Source organism: Aplidium turbinatum, chromosome 10 (genome assembly GCF_918807975.1).
Source record: "Aplidium turbinatum chromosome 10, kaAplTurb1.1, whole genome shotgun sequence".
Classification (NCBI taxonomy): Eukaryota; Metazoa; Chordata; class Ascidiacea; order Aplousobranchia; family Polyclinidae; genus Aplidium; species Aplidium turbinatum.
The window spans coordinates 5,890,469-5,913,777 of record NC_137481.1 but is presented as its reverse complement, the minus strand read 5'-3'; the positions used below and the strand labels follow the sequence as shown (position 1 = coordinate 5,913,777).

The window sequence follows — 23,309 nt, the reverse complement described above, 5'->3', positions numbered from 1 at the left end:
ATTTGCAATCTTGTAAAACGTGCTGAAAACTTGCAATTATACCTTATTTTAAACTGAATATTTTGTTTTGGTACCATGCATATTATAAAGTTTGCGTTTTATTGCTTCTTCCTTTTTCTAGACCTCTGTTTTGTTTAGTATAAATTGCTTTTTGTTGTGATGGTCAGAAAAAAAAAAAAAAAAAAACTGAAGTTGTTGGGAAATGGATTGAACGTAATCTGGCAACAGCGATTTTCAAGCTTTGGTGATTGATGTTGATGTAGGTAGCCAAAGCCCAAAAAATCAACTTTATACTTAACTACGGTATCCAAAATACAATTTTTATGTAGTTTCAAGTACAGCATGGGCATTTAGGTAACCAGCGTATTTAAGAACAGTAACTGCAAACAGAGCTTCTGGTTCAACCGCTTTTTATAAAAAAAATTACCAAAAAAGGAAAATTGCTTCTTTGATGATTGATCAAAATCTTATTTCTGTACTACCGGTACATGCACAACTTGGCCTATTCAGGCACGACTGTTAACCCTTTCAAGGTTTTGCCACCTTTCTGTTCATTGACATGCTGGTAGCCTGGTATATTGATTATATTGTAGCTATTACTATCTTTTTTGTTCTGCACACTTTGATGACAAAAAATAAATGATTTGATCTTTTTACAAGCATCAAGTTATGCATTAAATGCAAAAGTAAATGGCTTAAAGTAGAAAAAAGTTTGGACACAAAATATACTTTTTAATACAATTTTGGTAAAGAGGTGACTTTCTTCAACCATAAACAGATAAAACCAAGCAACTACACGGCATTTAACATAATATATTAAACTGAACATAAACTACCTTTAAATTTATTTCAATGTAGATGTAAAACCAGTTATTTTTTGTTACTTGAAAAGGGCTAACATGTGTATGGTAGAAAACGTTCGTAGTTTATAGTTTATGTTCAGTTTAATATATTATGTTAAATGCCGTGTGGTTGCTTGGTTTTATCTGTTTATGGTTAAAATATACTTTTATCCAAACTTTAGGCTTCGGCCTCTAATCAGAAGTGGGTATCTCCTACCACACTTTAAAAGTAGTGCGCTACCAATCGATAAAAGTAGTATGCTAACGCTACTCGGGCTAAAGTACGATAGACCACGTTACTGTACTGCTAATTCTCTCACTACTTTTGTTTTAAGCTGACACAGGAAGCACTTTGTGATGTCAAAATGACCTTGAAAATGACTGATCGGTACCTAAATAGAGTGAAATTTGGAAAATGCACTCTCACAATTTCATGTTACAACAAAGTCAAAATATTTATTCAGCAATCAGCATACGGTAGATGTTATAGGGATGTTAAGATAGGCCTGTGTTTATTTCATCACTTCATCACATTTTTTTGAGAATTAACAAAGCATTTTTGTGAGCAGTTGACTGTTAAGTTATTACATGTTAAATTATTACATGTTTTGACTGGAAAGCACAATTATTGACAATGGATTCTGCTGGAAATGCTACATCTACAGTTGACTTTGGAACTAAATTTGCACGTCGATATCAAACATTCTTGGATAAGACTGTGCCGTACTTAATTCCAAGATGGGTTACTGCATTTTCCCTTTATTTGCTTTATTTCATTAGAGTATTTTTGCTCCAGGTACATATAAATTTATATTTTGTGTTCAGTAAAAGTTGAACTGTATATACACTTTTATGATGGCTATTGTGTATTTAAGACATGGTAAATACAGCCAGTTCTATGCAATTGTTTTCGCATTTATGAAATTTTTTGTATACTTCAAGCAATAAATTCATAGTGTGTGATATCAAAAACCAAAGAACTGTGTATGGCAAATGGTGTTTGATAGTTGATTTATGGTAATTGGTGACTAGTTTAGAAAAAGAAAGTGGTGACTATATAAAGGTGATTGGATATGTTAACAATGAAAAGGAAATTATCAGAAAACCAATATTTTAATGCTAAATTTGCAATGTTTACTTTAAAGTGCAAGCAAGAAAATGATGATGCTGTTTTGTTAAGCTTACATGCATTTGGGTTATAGAATGTCTGAAAACGCTGAATCAATGTAAAAATGAGATATTTTGTAAGCAGAAATGTTGTATTTGACAGAACAAAAAAATCTATTGCTTATGAAATAAACTGTTACACAGAAAAATTTAAAATTGGGATTGAACTCAGGATTTCAATGGTTATTGTCGCATATAAGTGTTATTTTTCAATGTTTAGTATACCGGTACAGAAGACTTATATTGTTTTGACTTAAAATGTCTTCTATACTGAAAAGTTTGAGTGTTCATCAGGACAATTATCATTTCTAGCACTAGTTGCAACGTTCATCTGATGAAATTAAAAGTAAAAAGTTACAACAAACAAGATGGTTTATTGCTTTCATGGTGCGCGAAGCGTCAGTGAAGTAATAAACCATCTTGTTTGTTGTTACTGTTTACTTTCAATTTCATCAGATGAACGTTGCAACTAGTGCTAGAAACGATGTTTTCTACATATAAATTTGGAATTGAAGATGTAAAATGTAGTAATCTAGCAAGCCTGTGTACTGTGTAGAACAGTGGCTCTCAACCTTTCTCGGCTTATGGCACCCTGCAAACAACCAAATAATTTGGCGGCACCCACAGTCAAACCAAAAAGTTTCTGCATTAAATAAAAATAATTTTGAAAAGAGTTTTGCAAAAACAAAACTAATTACAGCTCTGTATCGTATCATATACAATTTAATGAAGTTAATTAAAAATAGAGTTAATGCGAAATTTGCGGTTGAGTTTTAGCACAAATCCTTTCAATGTCTGGGCGCATATACGATAACGCAACTCTAATAACTCGCGGCACCCTTGCGAAACGTAAATGGCACCCTTGGGTGCCGCGGCACCCCGGTTGAGAACCACTGGTGTAGAAGGACAATTTCATTTACGATGAATGAAAATACTAGTTTCAACTTGACCGTTATATCCAGGGATATCTAGAGAAGGGGATACGAAGGCTATTTTTACGTCTGACAATAATAGGGCTTCTATTTATCTCAAATAATCTGTTTATGGTAAAATGACAATTGGCACATATAGTAATTTAATAAATATTTGAACGTTCCCATAGTTAAAAGAAGAAATAGCACTAGTAGTTATATTCTGCATTAATGCCTTAGTCGTACCAATACAGATAGTGTGTACTACACATGGTACATTAAAAATAGCCTGTATTACAAAGAGCTTTGATGTGACTATGATATCCCCGTAAAATCATTAGGAGGTGAATCATTTTTGAAATTATATAGTCCTTTCATCTAGCCAGCCATGTCACAATGTAAACTCGACTTCTTGCACATTGCAGGGATGGTACATAGTGACTTATGCACTTGCAATATACCACCTGAATCTTTTCATTGCATTTCTCTCACCAAAAGTGGATCCATCCGTCTATGGAGATGATGCAGATGGTCAGTGCGGTAGAAACTACAAAGTTTTAGCCATTCCGGATGCTATGCTTTTGCAAGCACTTTATCATTTTGGTATCTGTTATCTCTATACTGTATATTAGCGTAAATACTAAATAGTTGAGCAAAACTTTCTTACTGTTTTTGAGCTTTCTTACATTAAAATGAAGCTGAACCAAAATGTTATCGTGTTTGTAAACTACATTTGTTGGATAATTGAATCTTGTTGGCTTGCTAGTTATACACTATATGTATTTGATGAAGTATGTTCAATGAATCTCTCAGTTTTACGTTGAGAGTGATTTAAGATGGAAGCAACATAATGTGATTACATTTTAGATGATGGCCCCAAGCTACCTACAAATAGTACTGAGGAATTCAAGCCTTTTATCAGAAGACTCCCAGAGTTCAAATTTTGGTATTCCGCTATAAAGGCTATTCTGATAGCAACAATTTGTACTTTCTTTGATGCTTTCAACGTTCCCGTGTTTTGGCCAATCTTAGTTATGTATTTCATCATATTGTTTGGAGTGACAATGAAGAGGCAAATCAAGGTATGGTTTTTATACATTTTTACACATAAGATATGAAGTCATAGAAGGTTATAGTACAGTAGAACTCGGTTAATCCGGATCTTCGCCTAATCCGGATAAAACTGGAAGTACAAATGATTTGTAATCTTTTTCTTGAGAAACAGCTTTGGATTATTTAATCAGGATCTTCGCCTATTTCGGACAAAAGTTGCGCTTTCTCTATCGCTTTATCCGGATTTGCCCGACAGTTTTGCCATTTTATGCTAAAACTAAAACTTTGACCGTGATTTTTTGTAAGTTTTCCATAAAAACTCGTCTTCGGTAACTGTTTTCAAAAGTTTTGAGTGACTACAGATTATTCCGACAGACCGACACGCATGTCTGAATATGTAACTTTTGCCAGTGTGTTCTTGCGTTAGACGCAGAGTCTACAAATACATTCATTTTACATGCATACTGCGTTTCAAAAGAACTCTATCACTGGGTCGCTAATGTGGTGATCGCGCGTCTCAGAATTGGCAGATGACCACACTAATGCGTTCAATTTCGGTGATTTTTACCGATACCTTTCTATCTAGGTAACGTCAGGCTTGATAGAACCGTCATCGGTTAATCCGGATCTTCGACTAATCCGGATGGAATCGCCGGTCAAATCGAATCCGGATTAACCGAGTTTTACTGTATGTCTACTTCGTCGTTTTTTATGCGAAGATTACAAAAAGGGCTCACCTTCAGAGAGTGGTTTTGTATAAAAATAAAAAAGACAGCTTTTTGGATGTGAACTATCCTCAGCATTTGAAAACTTCATTTGTGTAAATACACAGGAAAAAGTCTTGCTTGATTGAGTGTCGTGCGAATAATTGAGACAAACAAACGAAAGCAATTTTTGTTTATATACTAGTAGAGTGACGGACACAAACTGTACATCTGATGTAACCATTGGCCATAAAGCTTGTTTTCTTTCTTTCAGCATATGATTAAGTATCGCTATCTTCCATTCACGCATGGCAAAACGAAGTACAAAGGAAAGGAGGACACTGGAAAAGTGTTTGGTTCTTAATGTTGTGTTGTCACAATATTTATTTGCATATTCCATGACCGAAGGTTATGATGTTCCATGCAGTTTTTTAGGAAGTCACGTAACATAATGTATTTTGCTTTGTTAACTTTACAGCAAATAGTATAAGAAAAGTTTGTATGTTGTACAGTACTTTGTTAAATCTCTTGCAACAAAATTGGTAAAAGTTTGTATACAAATGGAACTATTTCTGCTCGGATGAAATTTTTGGATGTTTAAAAGCTGATTGATTAGCTGCTGTAGCAGGCGTAGCAGTACCGTGCGTTTATATTTTCTAGAGTGAGAATCGATCGAAATGCGTGACTCACTTTCCATTCAGCAGGCGACAAAATAGCCACACTTGAACAAATCTCAGTTGACTCTGTATTCTGGTGTTGTGATGAAAGAGCTAGGACTTGAATTTGGAATATTATTTCTTGCCACAGTTTGCAACACTGGACCTTTTTAAATAGATTGTAAAATCAAACAAAAAAGACGTACTGCGGCAGGACTGTTTCATCGACGCTGGCCATTTCAATCTTGAGAACGCGTGAAGATTGTCGTTAGCTTCCATTCACTTTTTAAAGAATTAACCATAAAGCTGAATCCGCAAGAGACCTAAGCAATTGGTTGTCAGAGAATGTAAATTCACTGAGTTTGCAATTTTGATGCTGGAGTGTCTGAAATGAGCCCGTTGTGCGCTAACGTTGTGTCAACCGTGGGTCTTGCTGGACTTTGCTCTGTACTTTCCGGTGCTATGTGTGTTCCAGTTGCATTATTGACACATCTTGCCTTGAAATCACAAAGCCAGCAAATCAGACCTTTTTCGTAAAACGTCTTTGAACGACGTTGCATCAATGAAAAATAGACTGATTTGCTGGTCGGGTAATCGCTCACAACAGGCTCACCATATTCCTCAAATAACGCCAAACTTAATTTTTACCATGAAGCAAACGATGTATTATTGACAGCAAGTGTTTATTCTCATACCCATACAGCGAACCAGTCCTTTCTACATTGAACCAATGTAAAAAAGGGCTGATTGTTTGTGTGGATAGTAACGCTTTTAAAGTTACGCCACTTACATTTATGATTATCGCGGGAATGTAAATATATAGAATATGTCTCAATGTGGTCTGTTATAATAGAATTCGATTTTTATAAGCAAATAAATTACGCTTTCTACTACAATCTTAGTTCTGCTGCATTGTCAACGTATGACGTTAAACCAAACCAGCACTGATGTTACGTTTAAGACAAGGACTGATATGCCGGTGGAGAAGAACTAGTAAAAACAAAAACGTTTAAAAAATGCAGTAATCTTAATGTGAAAAGTATTTTAACGACGATTAATGAAACTAAGAAATGATAAATGATCTAACGGTACAAAGACGCAGTGCGCTGTTCCATCTCATAATTAACACGGTTTAAATCCACGAATAATAAAAATGTATTAGTAATAACTAGTCAAAGAAGTCATCGGCTTCTTGAGAAGCCTTGCAGGAACAGGATGGGGAGCCCGAGCATCAACCTTGCGTACAAGTGCACTAGCCTTGGTCTACAGCTCAGCCGAATATGCCACAGCTGTGTGGAACCGTAGCAGACACGCAAAAAAGATGGATGTATGCATTAACGACACCTTGCGCATCATCACTGGCTGTCTCCGCCCCACACTAGGGTGCATCATCTGCCCCTCATTTTTTTGTTTGATTTTCTGCAGTTGATTAAAATGTTCCTTTTTATGATTGTTGAAGATGTGCAACTTTTCAGAAAAATTTATTAACATCTAGGGGTACCACAATTGGATTAAATTATGTCATTTTGTGTTATTTTGGGGTCATTCCATGGCTACTGGTACAGTTGTAGAACCACATGTCGTAGATTTTTTATAAAATTTTATATGTAGAATCTCCGTGCAATTCTGAGAAAAGTGATACCAATTTTACCAAAATCAGCCATGTACTTTTTGAGATATCGGTGATTGAAAATTTGCCCTTTTCGTGGTCGCTCATGCGTAAACATTAACGGCAAATTTTGTTTGACCTATTATGAAGGTGTGTCAAATGGTAACTTGAAAATTCCACTGCATATGAGTTATCCAAAGTAAGGAGATTTTAAAAAGATGTATTGTTTGTTTGTTTTTATATCACTACAGGCCACCAAGTGGCTAGTTTCACAAATGACTCTTTGTGATCAGTCATGCATGACGAAACTTTGATTGCTTATAGCAAAAAACACTCTACTTCGATTTTTCTACAAATTGTCTTAAATGAAAGGCAATTTTCTTGGCTTTCTAGCTTCCAAATATGAAGTGGGATATTTGAGTAGAAATGAGGTAGTTTGCTGTAGTAAGTGTATCATGTATTTTTTAAAGTGAAGGAAGGATGGGTAGCACCGTGCTACATCATCTGCCCCTCATTTTTTTGTTTGATTTTCTGCAGTGGATTAAAATGTTCCTTTTTATGATTGTTGAAGATGTGCAACTTTTCAGAAGAATCCATTAACATCTAGGGGTACCACAATTGGGTTAAATTATGTCACTTCTTGTGATTTTGATCATAATTTCGCATCAAAAGAAAACTAGAACTGCAATATTGTTAGGGAACGTTTTTTTGCTATTTTATGAAATTAAAAAAGAAATGGAAACCCTAACGCATGGTTTTGTTCAGTTTGAGCATTTGAGTGGTATTTTAGAATAAGGTAAAATTAGAGAAAAATTATAGGTTTATAAAATAAACAGTTTTTTGCAGTAGTACTTTCCGATAGTTAGTGCATATTGTGTATTTCTGTCTGTTTCAGCTGTTTTAGGCTACTATGGAGATAAGAACTAGCAGTAAAGTTCCTTGGCTTCTTTCTGAGCATGTAACCAAGGACAGCTTGGTTCTCCACGGCAGCCGTTTGCCAACAAATCTGGATGTATTGAAATGTATTTATGCTTATATAAAGTTTGAATGTGTTGGTAATCAAACATCATCTTTGAATGAGGCTGCTGAATATGCATACAATCAGGTAGTCCCATTTTTTAGAAAGGGAGGCATACCAATGAAAGTTTCAGAAAGTGGTAAAAAGTACCTGAAATCCATGTACAATGATGCGAAAGATGTTGGAAAAATTCCCCAGAAGCGAAGAACCACAAGCGAAAAATTTCAAAAACACAATGATATGTTAATGAAAACTTGCAGCTTGTGGCATTATAATGCAGAAGTACAAATCAGCAAAGAGGAAGACCGGTTGTTTTTTCATTCAATGAAAACAGACAGAACCGCTTCGTGGGATGGTGTGGATATTTCGTCGAAGCGGAAAGCCATAAGAAAGCTACAGAGAGAAGAAGCCAAAAGAAAACGTCTTGAAAAAGAAGAGCTACGAAAAGCTGGCACTCATCAAACAGTGACTTCTGTAAGAGTTGTAGATGACACAGACAGTTGTTCTTCAGCTAATGATTCAGCCTCGGAATTCTATCACTCTTTTGCAAAAAGTAATGAATCACAAATACGTTCACATCGTCGTTCAAAGAAAACTGGAGATACCCTTACATTGCCACACAACTTTGCTAGTCATCCAGAGTTTGTTTCGTTGTTGAAACGTGGAAAAGTTTCCTAATCAGTTGCATCGCAACTTGCGACAAAAGTCATAGAAATTGGTAAGGTGATCGAATGGTATTTTTGATAAATATGCAGTATTATTATTATTATTCTCCTATTTCAGGCGGTGGTGGCGTTGAAAAGTTTTCTATTTCGTATGCCACTCTGGACAGATATGATAGAAAAACATGTCTTGAAATTGCTGAAAACATAAAGGACAGTTGGAAACCTTCTAGTGCTATGGCAATCCATTGGGATGGAAAACTGATGACAACGTTAGATAGCAAATATCAGAATGAAGAACGGTGTGTTGTGTTGGTCTCAGGTGATGATTTTCTGCTGCCTTAATCGAAGCTATATTGCCTTTACAAGTTACTGATGTTTATTTAGTTATGTTACACAACAGGAGAGCACGGAACAAAGCTTCTGGGTGTCGCGAAACTTGAAGAAGTAGGAAAAGGTGAAACCGGCAAAAATATAGCACAGAAGATATTGACGCTCCTGACACAGTGGAAGTGCTGTGATGAAATAGCGGCAATGGTATTCGACACCACAAGCTGTAATACAGGTACAGGAAACCATAGGGTAATTGCAATGATATACATTTTGTAGCAACTGTTTCATGTGATAATACAGTGTGTTTACTATGATGTCTTTGCAGGTCACATCTCAGCTGGTTGCATCTCTTTGCAGACTGCTCTTGAGAAACCATTGCTATGGTTAGCATGTCGTCATCATGTCGCTGAAGTTATTTTGAGTCATGTTGTGAAGGCACTTAAACTTGATGACGCTACTCCTGAATCAAAGACCTTCAACTTGTTCCGGAAGAAGTTCCACCTGCTTGCACATGCCGATGAAAGAGCTTTAGATTTTAGCCTGGTGAATTTCCTGCCTGATGAAAAAAAGAATGAACTGATTACATTGTTTGAGAATCTGCTGTCAGATGAACGGAAGGATAAATATCTCCCTCGCGGAGATTATAAAGAGTTGCTGCAACTGCTTCTCTCTGTTTTAAAAGGGAATTTGATTGTACCCCTGCAAACACCTGGTGCAACCAACAAAGCCCGTTGGATGAATAAGTTGTTATATTGCTTAAAAATTCTGCTCCTTGAAAAAGAGGTTATGAAACAGAAAATCTGCAGCAAGGCCACCATTGCAAAGTTTAAACGTCTTGCCAAATTTATCTTGTCGTGTTATGGCTGGTACTGGTTTGTAGCACCATGCCAAGTCAATGCACCAACAAACGACTTGCGCTTTATTGAAGTCTTACACCAATACAAAGAAGAAGACAAGCTGGTAGCAGAGGTAGCTCTCAAGTATTTCATGCTGCACACATGGTACTTGTCTGGGGAACTTGTTCCCTTTGCCCTTTTCAGCACCAAGACACCGCCAGCTGAGAAAGCATCAATGGCAAAAGCAATGCTATCAAAGAATACCGGTTACAGACAGCCATCAAAAAGATTTGGGGAAGGTTTTGGAAAACCAAGATTGATTCCTGTATTGCCAGCCACCAAGTTGGCTGATCTAATCAATGAAGATTCCTGGTTCTTTTTTGCGGCACTAAAGCTTGGCCATTGTACAAGTTTCATGGAGGAAGATGTTCTTCAGTGGGACAGCTGTCCTTCATATGCAGCTTGCTGCAGAGTTGTTAGGCAGCTGAGAGTAGTGAATGATGCAGCTGAACGGGGAGTCAAGCTTGGATGCGACTATCTTTCATCGGCAAAGTCTGAACAGAGATTCCAAACTGTTCTGCAGACTGTTGAAGGCAGCTATCGGCAGTGTCCGAATTTAAGGAAGAAGGAAATGAACAACAATGTTCAATGGATACTGCATATTTAGTTGAAGAAGAAACTGTGTTTTTTCTAACTGTGTTATTTCAACTTGGAAAATACAGAATTTTGCTATTTCGGCAAAACAATGTGCATTTATTGGTTTTCGCATTTTTCGCTCAACGTCTATACGTCAAAAATTCATTCGCGATGTGGTACCCCTAGATCCAAATAATTTCGCATAAAACTTCACAGGTGTGTTTACTTTGACAAAAGGAACACTTTTGACAACTGCAGAAGAAAATTTGAACGAAAAAGGGCAGATGATGCACCCTACCCCACACCTACTGCTTATCTGCCAACTTTGGCTGGCATTGCTCCTGCTCATGTCCGTAGGGAAGAAGCCTCTCACAAACTGGCTTTGCATGCAAGACTCGATCCTCAACACCTTCTCCACAGTCACTCCCAAAGATATGGACCAGTCAGACCCCAACGCCTGTCATCAAGGCGCCCATTCCATCGATATGCAACACAGCTTGTGGATAAGAACTTCAGCTGCATGGAGACATGGGCCCAGGAATGGAACGAGCTGCCACTATCCCTCCCCAGTTTTCAGTTATACCAGCACTCTCCATCCCTCCTGGAGCAGACCTCTCAAGAAAGGCATGGGTCACATTGAACAGGATCAGATGTGACGTTGGCTGCACTGGAGCTAATCTATTTAGGTGGGGGTTGCATAATACGCCGATATGTGTCTGCGGAGCGGTAGAACAAACAATGCAACACATACTCCACGAATGCCCCATCTTACGGCCCCCAAGTGGAATCATTGGTATTCGAAAACTGGACCCAACTACCGTATCATGGCTGCACGATGAGGCATTGCCAATCTAAGCTACTACAAGTCAAACGAGAGAAGAAGAAGTAATAACTAGTACAATACATGTTACCTTTAACGTAAACAAAACATAGAAGTGCAATGTAGAATACACCATCATGATTAAATGTTTGGAAAAACTATATTGACAGCAATAGCTTCAGAAGAAGCTTTCAACAATGATAAAGAATTCACACATAAAGGTATGTAAGCGATGACTTCTTTGACGGTGCATAGACTAGAACTGGCAATGCAGTGATACAAATTCGCTTCCCAAACTAGAACTATTTCCACGTCAGGAAAAGATTCACGATTCGCTGTCAAATCAACGCGAGATAAAAACAAGGGGACCATCAGGTCGGAGATCGGGAAAGAAACATTCAGAGATGCAGTGGATGTTTTAAAAGTTCCCGAATTGATCAATAACAAGTCAGTTTCTGTGGATGGTTTCTTCTTTTTGAAAGTAGCGGTCAATTGCCATGATGAAGGAGCTTCTTCGGTCAAATGAATGTCCGCCACTGAAAGATTGAGCTGAATTGTTTCATTGATGCCGATGGTGACGCTTTCGACAGATATCTGCTGAGCTCGGTCACGGTTGACTAGTCTGGAAGGTACTTGAGGTTGCTTGGCAACCGGAACGGAATCGGGTACTGTCACATTTTTGACAACAGAAAACTTGACATCAATCTGAAATAATTGACACGCATAAGTGCGTTATGATCGTCACATTCCTTGAATATGTTCCAGTTGCAGTGTTTAAAGGCGCACAAATGATTTATATACTTTTATGTTTTTTGCCCTGGTTTCAATGGCACACAGTAAAACCACGATGCCTTCAACTAAAGTGATATTTGTGCCTTCTTCTTCGTCGCTTACCTCACAAACTTCTCCAGATGTCAGGTTGACCGTTTTCACCGAATGGTTGTTGGTGTCCGCTATATAGAGCCGTTCACATTGCGGATCAAGACATATCCCACCTGGTTCACCTAGCTGTGCTGCTGGAAAGGTAGTTGGGTAACCTACCGTGTTGTCTACGGTCGCACACGATTCTGGCCCGCATAATGTTGAACACATTTTTGATGCAGGATTCACAACTTTTATCTGTCAAGCACAAGTTTTTGTAAATTAAAAGAAACAACCCTGATGTTTCGAGATGAAGAACAAGCTTCGTTGAAGTAGAATGGAAAGAGAGAAAAACAGACCTGGAAAATGAATACAGGTTCTTACATCTTATACGTCATCAACATGATGGCACTTTGACATACGTACGTAACACGTATGACATACGTAGTTTGAGAATCAATACTTTTCAACTTGCTTTTCAATATACAGCACAGACCTTAAAATGCAAAATTACTGACGAACTATGAACAGTTCAAATTTATGAAAGAAGATTCAACGATGTTTCATCTGACGAGACAAGCTTTGAAATAAAAACAGCAAAGTTTGTCAGGCTTAAATTGGCTGAAGCAAACACATTCGTGCGTTCACGACTGATGATTAACTGACGACATGTGAAGCTCAATGGCTTCATTTCGCCACTCAAAGTTTTCCCCTGTAATCGACCACAATCGCTACTGCATAGTCAGTTAGTCACCTTGTGGTTGTACGAATCGGCCACGTACAGTCTTGACCTTTTCTTATCCCAAGCGACGCCTAGTGGATGCTGTAACTTGGCACTTCTTGCTTTTCCATCTTCATCACCGAATGCGAACAAGTTCTGAACAAAACATTCCACAAATCAAGCAACGTATGTCTGATATAAATTAATTTAAAGAATATGATCAAAACAAACAATGAGAAAGGGTGGGTTTGGTGAGACGTTTATAATAGAAAATTGGTCAACAAACTATTATTAAGAAAATATTCAGGGAATTTGTTCGAAATAAAGCGAAAGGACAGAAGACACTGATTGTTTGTTTGTGGGTCGTAAACATATATTTTTGCGGATGCAAACAAAACCTCAAGCCCATGCATGGTGAAGGACTACTAATGAAAAGTTAATCACTTTTAATGAAGTCAAAAGTCACAAAAACTTGATATTATTATCTGTTGTATACGAGTGCGTACCGTTGGGTCCAAATGGCCACCCACCAGACCCTCCACGGCCCCATTGGCTAGGTTGGTACGGCGCACTGTGCTGCTTTCACTGTCAGCCACGTACAACTTTGAGGTTTCGGTGTCTACGCTCAATCCTGAAGGTTGTGCAAATCCTGCCTTAAAATAAAAAATAAAACATCTATAAGATGCATCAAAAGACCTGGTTTCAACTGCCTTACTCTGCTTCAAAAACATATTCCTATCCATATCTTCATTACGCCCCTAAACAAATTTAATAAAAAGCATGGTTGATAACAGTTAACGTATAAAAAAACTAGTTTCCAGATCACATTCCGAATATAAATTTTTACAAACCAAGCAAGCGCTAGTTCGTCGGCGGTAAGCGGGTATGTGTGGCCAATCTGCAAGCTTTGGAAAGGTCATAACGTGATCACGATAGGTATGTAAATGGCACAGTAGTTACACGGCTAATGTTAGCATTGGCGGCTGGAGTGTCAATCTGCATACTTTAATCAGGTGTATTGAATTAATGCAATGTTATCGGCAAAAGTTTGAAAATCAATTGAGTAAAATTCGAGAAAGGACATAACATGGTACCAATGTTACGTTATTACCTTTTGACATGAGTTGCTTTCTTTATGATTACTGCAAGCCTACCATTTACAAACAATGTGAAAATTGTAACTTGTATTGGTGGCGGAATGGCCCGTTTGGGTGAGCCCGATTCGGTGAGTCCGATCCCTTAACGGGGGATTTTTTCAATTTTTTTTTAAATTATCGGATACCGTAGCCTAATTATTACTGCCGATTTAGGGTTAGGGGTTAGAGGTTAGGAACTCACCGAATCGAACTCACCGAATAGTAGCAGACCCTACTGGTGGACAAGCGCGACCTGTACCAAGAGAGTGCTTAAGAGGGTAGGCATATTAAGTTCATACTTTGTGGGGGTAGCTATTGTTTCTATTTTCTTCTTGTCCATTCCCAGCAAACCTTAAGCAAGTTCCCATTGTGTATTCCGAACCTGAAAAGTTTAACCTCGTCAACATCAAAACTGTTCTACGGTTAGTTTGGTAGACCAGGTGTATGACGTGTTGGAGAACGTTCTCTTTTAGTACAGTAATAGCCTTTGTACGTTTTTGTGTGCCTTTGCAATCATCTCACACATTTTTCTAGTCACATCAGAAGTTAAACCTAAAATTAACTTTTCAGAACAACATGACAGTTTCACTTTAAGGTAAAGATGCCTGGAAGAAGGTACAACACTTATTTGTAGATGTGAAAGACTTCCTTCAAAAGTGCTATGTTTAATTAAGAGAAGGTTTGTAACGTGGATGATGAATAAATATCCGAACTTGTGCTGATGTTCAGAAGTCAAATCAAAGTACAAATACATGGATTGTTTTAGCTGAAAAAAAAGAGTTTGTTTTGCTTTTTCTCATTACATAAACCAGCGCAAATACAAACGACTTAATCGTATAGATTCGTTGAGTACCGCACGACGTTTTGACCTTGTCGGTCATTCGACTCTGTCGTGCGTGTTAAAGTAAATAAACTATCTGAGTTAATGCGTTTCGCTCTTGCAATAAGACATCAAGATAACACAAAGAATGACAAACTCAGCTCAGGAGAGATAAATTGCTTTCACAGTAATCGTCACCTGGTCAGGCATGTCAGAGCTTGTCGACACAAAGCATACCTGATCAAAGAGTGACGTTGTTATGTGGTTTCAATATTTAGTGACGAATGATGATGCTAGATGTGAATTGGGAAGGTACAATTATTAATGGACACCAATGCACAGCTGGCAAACGTAGCAATGGATTCAATTTGCTTTAAATTAATAGTGGTCAACTTTTCAGTACGATTAACATTTAACTGGCATTTACAGAAGAAGTGTCGGACATCGTTCAGTTAACCTCTCACACGCTAGAAGTCCTTAAAATACCTTTCTGCCAATCAGCATCTTCCAGAAAGAAAGCCCATATCTGGTGTAACCCCGACATGGCAATGTAGAGAATGCTTTGGGCCTGTGGAAAGCGGGGACTTCCAGCAACCTGAGAAGCGTTGCCAGATCGATCAAAATGTTATCACAGAAAACTGTGTCAAATACGTGACTGGGAATTCATAAATTCAAACAAAAACAGTGATGGTTTTCCTTAGATTGATTTGGACAGATTTTACCGTTGTTTATATACTGTTGTGGCCGGTGTAAAAATAAACACCACGGAACGTGAACCAAAGTTTGAGATACATTATCAACAAATGCTGAGGAAGAAGCATACGAATCATCTCTAAAACATATCACTTCACATTAAAATAATTCTATATCTTGTAATGCTTAATTAACATAGTTTTAGGCAGAGCCCTTCGACTCTTGAAGTGGCGAAGAAGGTTCAAATGAAGAAGAAGAACATAGTTTTTGCACTAAAAAATAACAGTCCTGACTAACCGCTACATCCCAAGGGGAACATATCTCTTGTTCACATCCCTGCTTTCCACCCACTGTGTCACTGCCGTGTTTGCCGTTGCCCACCACAGTTACCACTCTGCGTACGGTCAAGTCGATCTAAAAAAATGAAGGAAAAGATATATACGTTGTTGTCCAAAGTAAACACCACCAACGCTGATGTGTCACTATGCATATACAAAGTAAAGATTCACACAAAAAAATGAACCGCTTGAGTTTTTTTCGTATCCAGGTTTACGTCTGGTGGTTGAAAATTTAAGTGTCTTGCTAAAGTAAAGACACAGCCACATGCTCTTGAGCGGTGTCGAACCGGTGCCTTTTCGAACGCCGTACCAGGGTTCTCACCACTCGGCTATGCAGCCGAAAACCACTTGTGGTTGAAAGTATCACGTTCTTTGGTGATCCTTACCTTTCTAATCAAGTGATTGTCACAATCAGCAACAAACACAGACGATGAGCCACGCCACGCTAAGCCTTGCGGTGAGTTGAACCGGCAAGTTTTGAAATCTCCATCCATCCTTCCTAGCACACACCCTCCTACCACGTGCTTGACGTGACCATCAAGGGAACATATGATGACACGATGGTTGCCGGTGTCAGCGATGGCAAGCTGCTCCCCTGGTAAGGAGTAGAGAAACATTGTAATCGTAGAGCAAATTAAGAACTTCGCCAATTAGGGAATCCAATGCGGAAACATGCGGCCAGCATAAATGCCTGAGATCACAAAGGATGACAGGAAGCGGTGGCAGATGACCAACACTAGCCCCCTGGATCGTGATGAGTGGAAGCTGAGGATGTGCTTGCCAAACCCCGTCTTACTCCGAGAAATGAGGTAAAAAACACGAAAAAGATCGTCATGTCAATGGGGGCATGTTTTTTACTTTATAAAACAAGCCGTGAAAGCAAAATCAATCAACTCAGTTGTTTAAACCAGAAGTTATTTGGTAGATGGAGGTGAAGATGTTTGGCACAAACTACTAATCATTTAAAAATCATCCGTTTATATTTTTAAACCTTACAGCTCATTTCTGACTATCACAACAAAAGCAATACATGCCAAACATATCAAAGATCTGGATAAAACTAAAAGAAGCGATGACCGAAATCAGTTTGACATTTGGCGCGGTTGCAACACCTTCAACTCAATCATAATCAATGATGATGATTTAAGGTTTACATTACCTGACATGTCGATAGAAACTTTTCCAGGGTATTTCAAATTTTTAGGTGATTTCAGCAGTGGAGAAAGACAAATTCCATCGTTCAAAACATCATCATAATTTATCTTGTCACTATAGCTCTTCAATGCTTGAGACACAACAGCTTCGACAACATCTGCATGAGCTTCACCCGGGAGAGACAAAAGAACCTTTATAAATGTTACAATCGGTTTGTTACACCCAACTTGGCTAGGAGCAGTGCAGGATTAAGGTGGATGCTATTGATGCTGCAGCATTAGGCCCATTCCTGAAATAGGCCCAGACAAAAACAGACGTGAATTTTCCGGACGCTGAACAGTTTTCCTTTGCTTAATTAACCCACAAATAATTCTTATTATGAAATTTGTAGTCCGACTTTTGCACGCCTAGGCACAGTGTTACGCCTAGGCACGTAAGATAAAGCAAGATTTTGGCATAGACTACTTATTTAAGATGAAAAATTATAACACTTTTCGAGCTGTTTCAGGGCCCTTCATTACTTCAGCCGCAGATAAGATGCACGGCTTTATTAACTCTTCCCCAATCGTGTATGCTTTTTTTGGTTTTAACTATTCGTAGAGAAACTAGATAGGATTCATGAAGAAAGGATTTTTCGGTAGTCGTCATCTTTTCATTTGCTTTTTTTAATCGTTCATATCAGAGAATATTCGTCCAAAATATTCAAGTGGCTTGCCTTCAAGATTGTTGTGCTTTGAATGAAAGTGACGAACAACTTTAGAAGGTTTCATAACGTCATTTGGCAGAATTTGGGAGCACACCAAACATTAGGGCCGTGACGATTGTTCACTACCCGGAACTATTGTAAAACCAAGCTCCAAGTATTTTTATTGTATTGCCTGACAAATTCCCCTTTTCGTTTCTTACTTCCCTCTGTGACACTCAACTTATCTGCATATGCCCTTTTCGTAGTTTACATTTGCACCTACTGATACTTGGTTCATTTCCATTTTGAGAATTATTTGTTTCAGAAGTCTTAGTTTTTTCCTTCTTGTTAAAATACACTTGTTGGTTCGTTGATTCCATATTAATCCTTCTGTAGTTTAACAGGACAAGCTATTGCAGCATCTGAAAAGTGAAGAATGACCTTGTATTACAAAACTTTTTGAAAGCTAGACGCAGTTTATGACGAAACAATCATAAACGGCACAAAATCTAGGTCATCGGAAGGTTAACATTTGGATTTCTTTCGGAGCTAACGTCATTGAGCATAAAGCAGATCGAGAATAAAGCGCAAAATCTCATTTCCTCGTATCCAGATGACTTGGAAGACACGCTGGTGGCTGAGCTCATACAGTTTGCTGCATTTATGCGCACCCAGAAACCGGTGAGTGTGAACGAGTCAGCAGAGCTTACCATGTACAAGCTTTTGTCGTCGTTGAACCTTTCTCAAACATTTCCAAACGTCGAGATTACTTTGCGCATCTATCTGTGCTTGATGGTGTCTAATGCCTCCGGCGAGCGGAGCTTCTCAAAACTGGGAATAGTCAAAGGAGAGCTGCGGTCCTCGATGAGGGAGGAAAGGCTAAACATGCTGGCGCTTATGAGCATTGAACATGAGGTGCTGAGCAGCCTTGACTGCACTGACATGATCGAAGATTTCGCGCTTGCTAAGGCTCGAAAAACAGTAGTATAAGTAAGCAGCACTAGCGCAGCATTGACAATATGCCAACGTTAAGTTGATCTGGATTAGCCTTTTCTTCATTAACTCCGCTTTTCAGGCAATATTGGTATTGAATTGTGTTGGTGTTACATAGCCTGATGTTACTCTCGAGTTTTTACGATAACACGTCGTTATTATTGTTCATGTTCATTAAAATTTGGCTGACTGCGTCGAAAGCAATAAAGGCTCTTTGGTCGGTCTGATTACGCGTGTACGGTGGAGTCAGAGTGTCGAATGCATATGTACCAATGCCTAGAAAAAATAGGCCTGTTTTTGCGCTGCAGCATCAGGCCCAGTTTCGTCTTAATCCGGCCCTGGCTAGGAGCACTATGTACCATTGGTACTTTAAACCCAGAATTAAACAAGATTGAGTTAAAACTAATCATTCTGTGCAAGGTAAAAGCTTATCAAGAAAAGCTTGTTCTTGTGGTTTTGGGCATGAATCCTTCACATATGCACCAAAATCAGAAGAATCTGAAACAATTTAAAAAATAAAACAGCCTAACACAGCATATCATATATGAATGCCTCATATAAGAATGCTCTGTTTGTATCTACCTTTCCACTTGGTGATAACACAACAAAAGTTGGCCAACATTTTATAGAAAGTCCATTCCATAGCTTCAAATCAGCATCATTTAAAACTGGATGGGTGATATTGTATCGGCTTAAAGCGTTTTCAATGTTTCTTGTATCCTGCAAAATATATTTCAAATGCTCGTAAAGCAACAAAGATATTCTGTTGCATTTGCCTGTGATGGTTGCTATTTGTTACAATGCTGTGTTATACAAATTACGTATTTTAATACCGTACTTTAATAATGACGTATCTGCAATTTGGCATGCAAAGCAATTAAAGCTTTAGAACTTAAAATCAAGAAAAACTTTCAAAGAAATACGATTTCATGATTAGTATCACTCACTTTCTCATTATGAAACTTTGCAGAATGTATTCCAATCACCACCAGACCATCCGTCACAGAATATAATGATTCCATCTTGTGAACAAATGGAAACATGTGAATGCAATTTATGCAACAGTAAGTAAAAAAATCAAGCAATACAACTTTTCCATTTAAAGAGTTTTGGTCAAGAGGTTTTGAATTCATCCATACAGAATCTGGAAGTATGGAAAATAGTAGTGAATCATGAATAATTGAATATGTTTAATTATTTTTTCTTATTTATGAAGATATATATCTTTAATCTTTATTATATATCTTATGGAGTAAATATATTGTTTTTCAGAAACAATGTATTAACTTGTAATAATTACTCATAAAAACTAACTTTTATCTTGCAAGCAGGGAAAATGTGAAACTGCAGAACTGATTGCATAAGCAAAAAATAAATGATTGTAGTGCCCAAATTAATGATCAGATTTCAAAAACTGCATGCTGTACACAATATGGTTGGAAACGTCATCAACCAATTTCATCAAAACCATAATTTGTATTTATATATACATTGAAAAATCTATTCGATAACCTTCTATGTGATTGCTTGTGAGACCAGTTTTAACACAAAATTTTAATCAGTAGGTATTTTACTGTATCTGAAACCCAATTGGGACTATTTCTTGTTGTTACTGTTGATACAAAGTACTCACCCAGAGACCAAGCTGGTTTAATGACATTTTCATCATTATCGAGTTCATTTATGTATCTCATCACTAGTTTTGAACGACTTTCATCATCATTTGAAGAATGAAAATCTTCTGCTAGTTTTAAAGAGTGTTTCTCCAACAAGTCCATTTTTGGAACTGCATTTAACGTCTGCCTTTATACTTTTAAGAGCATCAGCAAATGCCTCAAACCTATTAAGAAAAACAAACCACCAACAACCTAAACACAAAAAACGAAAGTTTAAAACGAAAACAACCCAAAACATTTGTGCTTTATCAAAATATTCTTGTATTGCTATGCTATAGCAAAGCTTTAACAGCAGTTTAATTATACACATGCAACAATTGAAGAAAAACGATGAGCCAAATATTGAAAAAGTTAGGTATGGTACATTGGTACAATACACATATCATGTTGTACCAAATGTGTCTTTGTATATAAATAAAAAAAAAGAAACATAAAATAACAGTGATAAAGCTTCGGTAGAGAGTTTGTCTTGTTGAACCATAGGCATACGAAGCCGAGTAACATGATCAAGTTTAACATCTTCAAGTGTAGTAAACTTGAAGATGTTAAACTTGATCACGTTACTCGGCTACGTAGTACGTATATATGCCTATGGTTCAACAGTGATAAGTTATACAAAATTGATGATACCCATTACCAACCTTGTTAATTTTAAAAATATTTATCTCAAATGGAGCATATACGGCACACACGCATGTGGAAAAACTTCAATACTAACACCAAACAAATTGATGTTCAAAATACGGATGGTAGCACCAATATACGGATGGTAGCACCAGACAAGTACCGTAGTTCACTTTATGAGTGACCAAATAAACGTTGCAAACTTTCTTAACCAGATGTCCAATATCTACCGATACTTAGCAGGTGTTTATTCTTTAGAAGCCATGAAAAGTAAAAGGTCTATCACACGGTTGCTATAGCCATATTCGTTGTCGTACCATGCAACTAACTTTACAAAGTTATCATTGAGAGCAATTCCAGCACCAGCATCAAATATGCTGCTTCGAATATCACCATTGAAATCAGTAGAAACCACCTCATCTTCTGTATATCCCATTATACCTTTCATAGGGCCTTCAGCTGCTGCCTTGACTGTCTGCTTGATTTTATCGTAAGGTGCAGCTTTCTTCAATCGAACAGTGAGATCAACTACAGATACATTAGGTGTAGGTACACGGAATGCCATTCCAGTAAGCTTACCATTCAAGTCTGGAATTACTTTACCAACTGCTTTTGCAGCCCCAGTAGAAGCTGGGATGATATTCTGTGCAGCACCACGACCATCTCGCCAATTCTTTCCACTTGGTCCATCAACTGTTTTTTGAGTTGCAGTGTATGAATGAACAGTCGTCATCAAGCCTTCTTGAATGCCAAAATTGTCATTTATAATTTTAGCTAAGGGAGCAAGACAGTTAGTTGTGCATGATGCATTGCTAACGACTTGCATTGTATTAGTGTACTTACTTTCATTTACACCCATTACAAACATGGGAGCATCAGCAGATGGAGCAGAAATCACAACATGTTTTGCTCCTCCAGTAAGATGTGCAGATGCTTTTTCAACTGTTGTAAACACTCCAGTTGATTCTACTACAAATCCAGCTCCATCTGAAGACCAAGGTATTTGACTGGGGTCTCTATGACCATAAACAGAAATAGCATTACCATTGATGTACAGTTTTCCATTTTTGGCTTCTACAGTTCCTTTAAAAACGCCATGTGTTGAATCGTACTTGAACATATAAACCATGTAGGTCAAGTCAATGAATGGATCATTGATAGCAACTACTTGAATGCCTTCTTTCGCCACTGCTGCACGAGTAACCAAACGTCCAATGCGGCCGAAACCGTTAATTCCAATTTTTAAAACCATTGTAGTCACTCAACTTATAACTTGACGTGTCAAAGATTAAATACAAATACAGTGCAGCCTTCGACTACTCACAACTGAATTTCAAAAGTCAAATCCAATCCGATGCAACAAGTAACGAAAGTAGTTGATTAGCAGCGTTGCCAGAGCCTAACGAATAAATTTCCCACAAAAGGTTCGTACACTCTCCAAATGCAATATTACATTTCACCAGCGCTATTTCATTGCAACTTGTGCTGTGCGTGTATGGCTTTTGCCAATTTTAAGGTGAATTGAAAAAAAAAGTTTTTGCCTTCAAAAACGTGGGTTTCAGGGAGGTTACTAGTTCAGACCACTCGATTTCGATCTGCTTTTTTTTCTTGAACCTCAAACTTTTTCAAATTGAATTATTTATCCCAATTTTAAATAAAATGCCCATCTGGGAGCAGTCTTGGACAACTAGATTTTTTTAGCTTTTCTGAATTAGATTAGAATTTTAATTGGAGCTATAAGTTTTCACAAATTAAATTAGAATTAAACTTACCCAAAGTTATACAAATTAGATTAGACTTTAAAATAGATTAGAATTAGTTGGACAGAGTTGTCATATTTTTCTATTTGGATAAAAATGTCAATACATCATAACATCATAATAGACATAATAGACAATTTAATTGATCGAGTATCAAAATCGATCAAGTATCAATAGAATACTTGATCGAGTATCAAACTAAGATCTTGGAAGCCTTGTAGGCTACATAAAATGTCACAATCCACTTTTGAACAGACAATTGTTTGCTTGCTCTCTGTATTTTAAAATTAGTTTTTTCGCACCTTGCCTTTCTACCATATCATGTGATCTGTTTAACACCTTTTGATGCAGTTGCCTTTGATTCTCGTGGAGCCTATCGTTGAGTTTGAGCTAGTCAGAAGTACTGTGCAGTTTTTGTCTTTTCTTGTTTATAGATTTAGTTAACCATTGTATTTTATTCAGATGTAGTTAAGTTGTATGTATATTATTCCTGAAGAGGACATCTTGTGATGTCGAAAACGTTCGATACTTAATTTGTTGCGTAGTTTTATGTTTATGTAAATGTAATAAACTTGAAGATGTTAAACTTGATCACGTTAC

The 23,309-nt window shown here is 37.5% G+C and overlaps 3 protein-coding genes across 3 annotated transcripts; 1 reads left to right on the top strand and 2 right to left on the bottom strand.

Moving 5' to 3' along the window:
• Nucleotides 1-1,416: 1,416 nt before the first annotated feature.
• Nucleotides 1,417-7,622, top strand: LOC145778440 (protein RER1-like). The gene is made up of 4 exons (XM_082589917.1): nucleotides 1,417-1,638; nucleotides 3,346-3,451; nucleotides 3,788-4,002; nucleotides 4,952-7,622. Exons 1-4 carry the CDS (start codon nucleotides 1,477-1,479, stop codon nucleotides 5,039-5,041), a joined length of 573 nt encoding a protein of 190 aa, XP_082446043.1. The 5' UTR covers nucleotides 1,417-1,476; the 3' UTR covers nucleotides 5,042-7,622.
• Nucleotides 7,623-11,388: 3,766 nt separating this feature from the next.
• Nucleotides 11,389-20,364, bottom strand: LOC145778452 (NHL repeat-containing protein 2-like). The gene is made up of 12 exons (XM_082589931.1): nucleotides 20,283-20,364; nucleotides 19,597-19,793; nucleotides 19,232-19,369; nucleotides 16,976-17,162; nucleotides 16,203-16,411; nucleotides 15,776-15,892; nucleotides 15,272-15,380; nucleotides 14,265-14,347; nucleotides 13,336-13,482; nucleotides 12,863-12,985; nucleotides 12,142-12,366; nucleotides 11,389-11,952 (listed from the first exon to the last, which is right to left on the bottom strand). Exons 1-12 carry the CDS (start codon nucleotides 20,341-20,343, stop codon nucleotides 11,389-11,391), a joined length of 2,160 nt encoding a protein of 719 aa, XP_082446057.1. The 5' UTR covers nucleotides 20,344-20,364.
• A 153-nt stretch (nucleotides 20,365-20,517) lies between these two features.
• Nucleotides 20,518-22,304, bottom strand: LOC145778020 (glyceraldehyde-3-phosphate dehydrogenase-like). The gene has a single exon (XM_082589407.1). It carries the CDS (start codon nucleotides 22,199-22,201, stop codon nucleotides 21,197-21,199), a length of 1,005 nt encoding a protein of 334 aa, XP_082445533.1. The 5' UTR covers nucleotides 22,202-22,304; the 3' UTR covers nucleotides 20,518-21,196.
• Nucleotides 22,305-23,309: the final 1,005 nt, after the last annotated feature.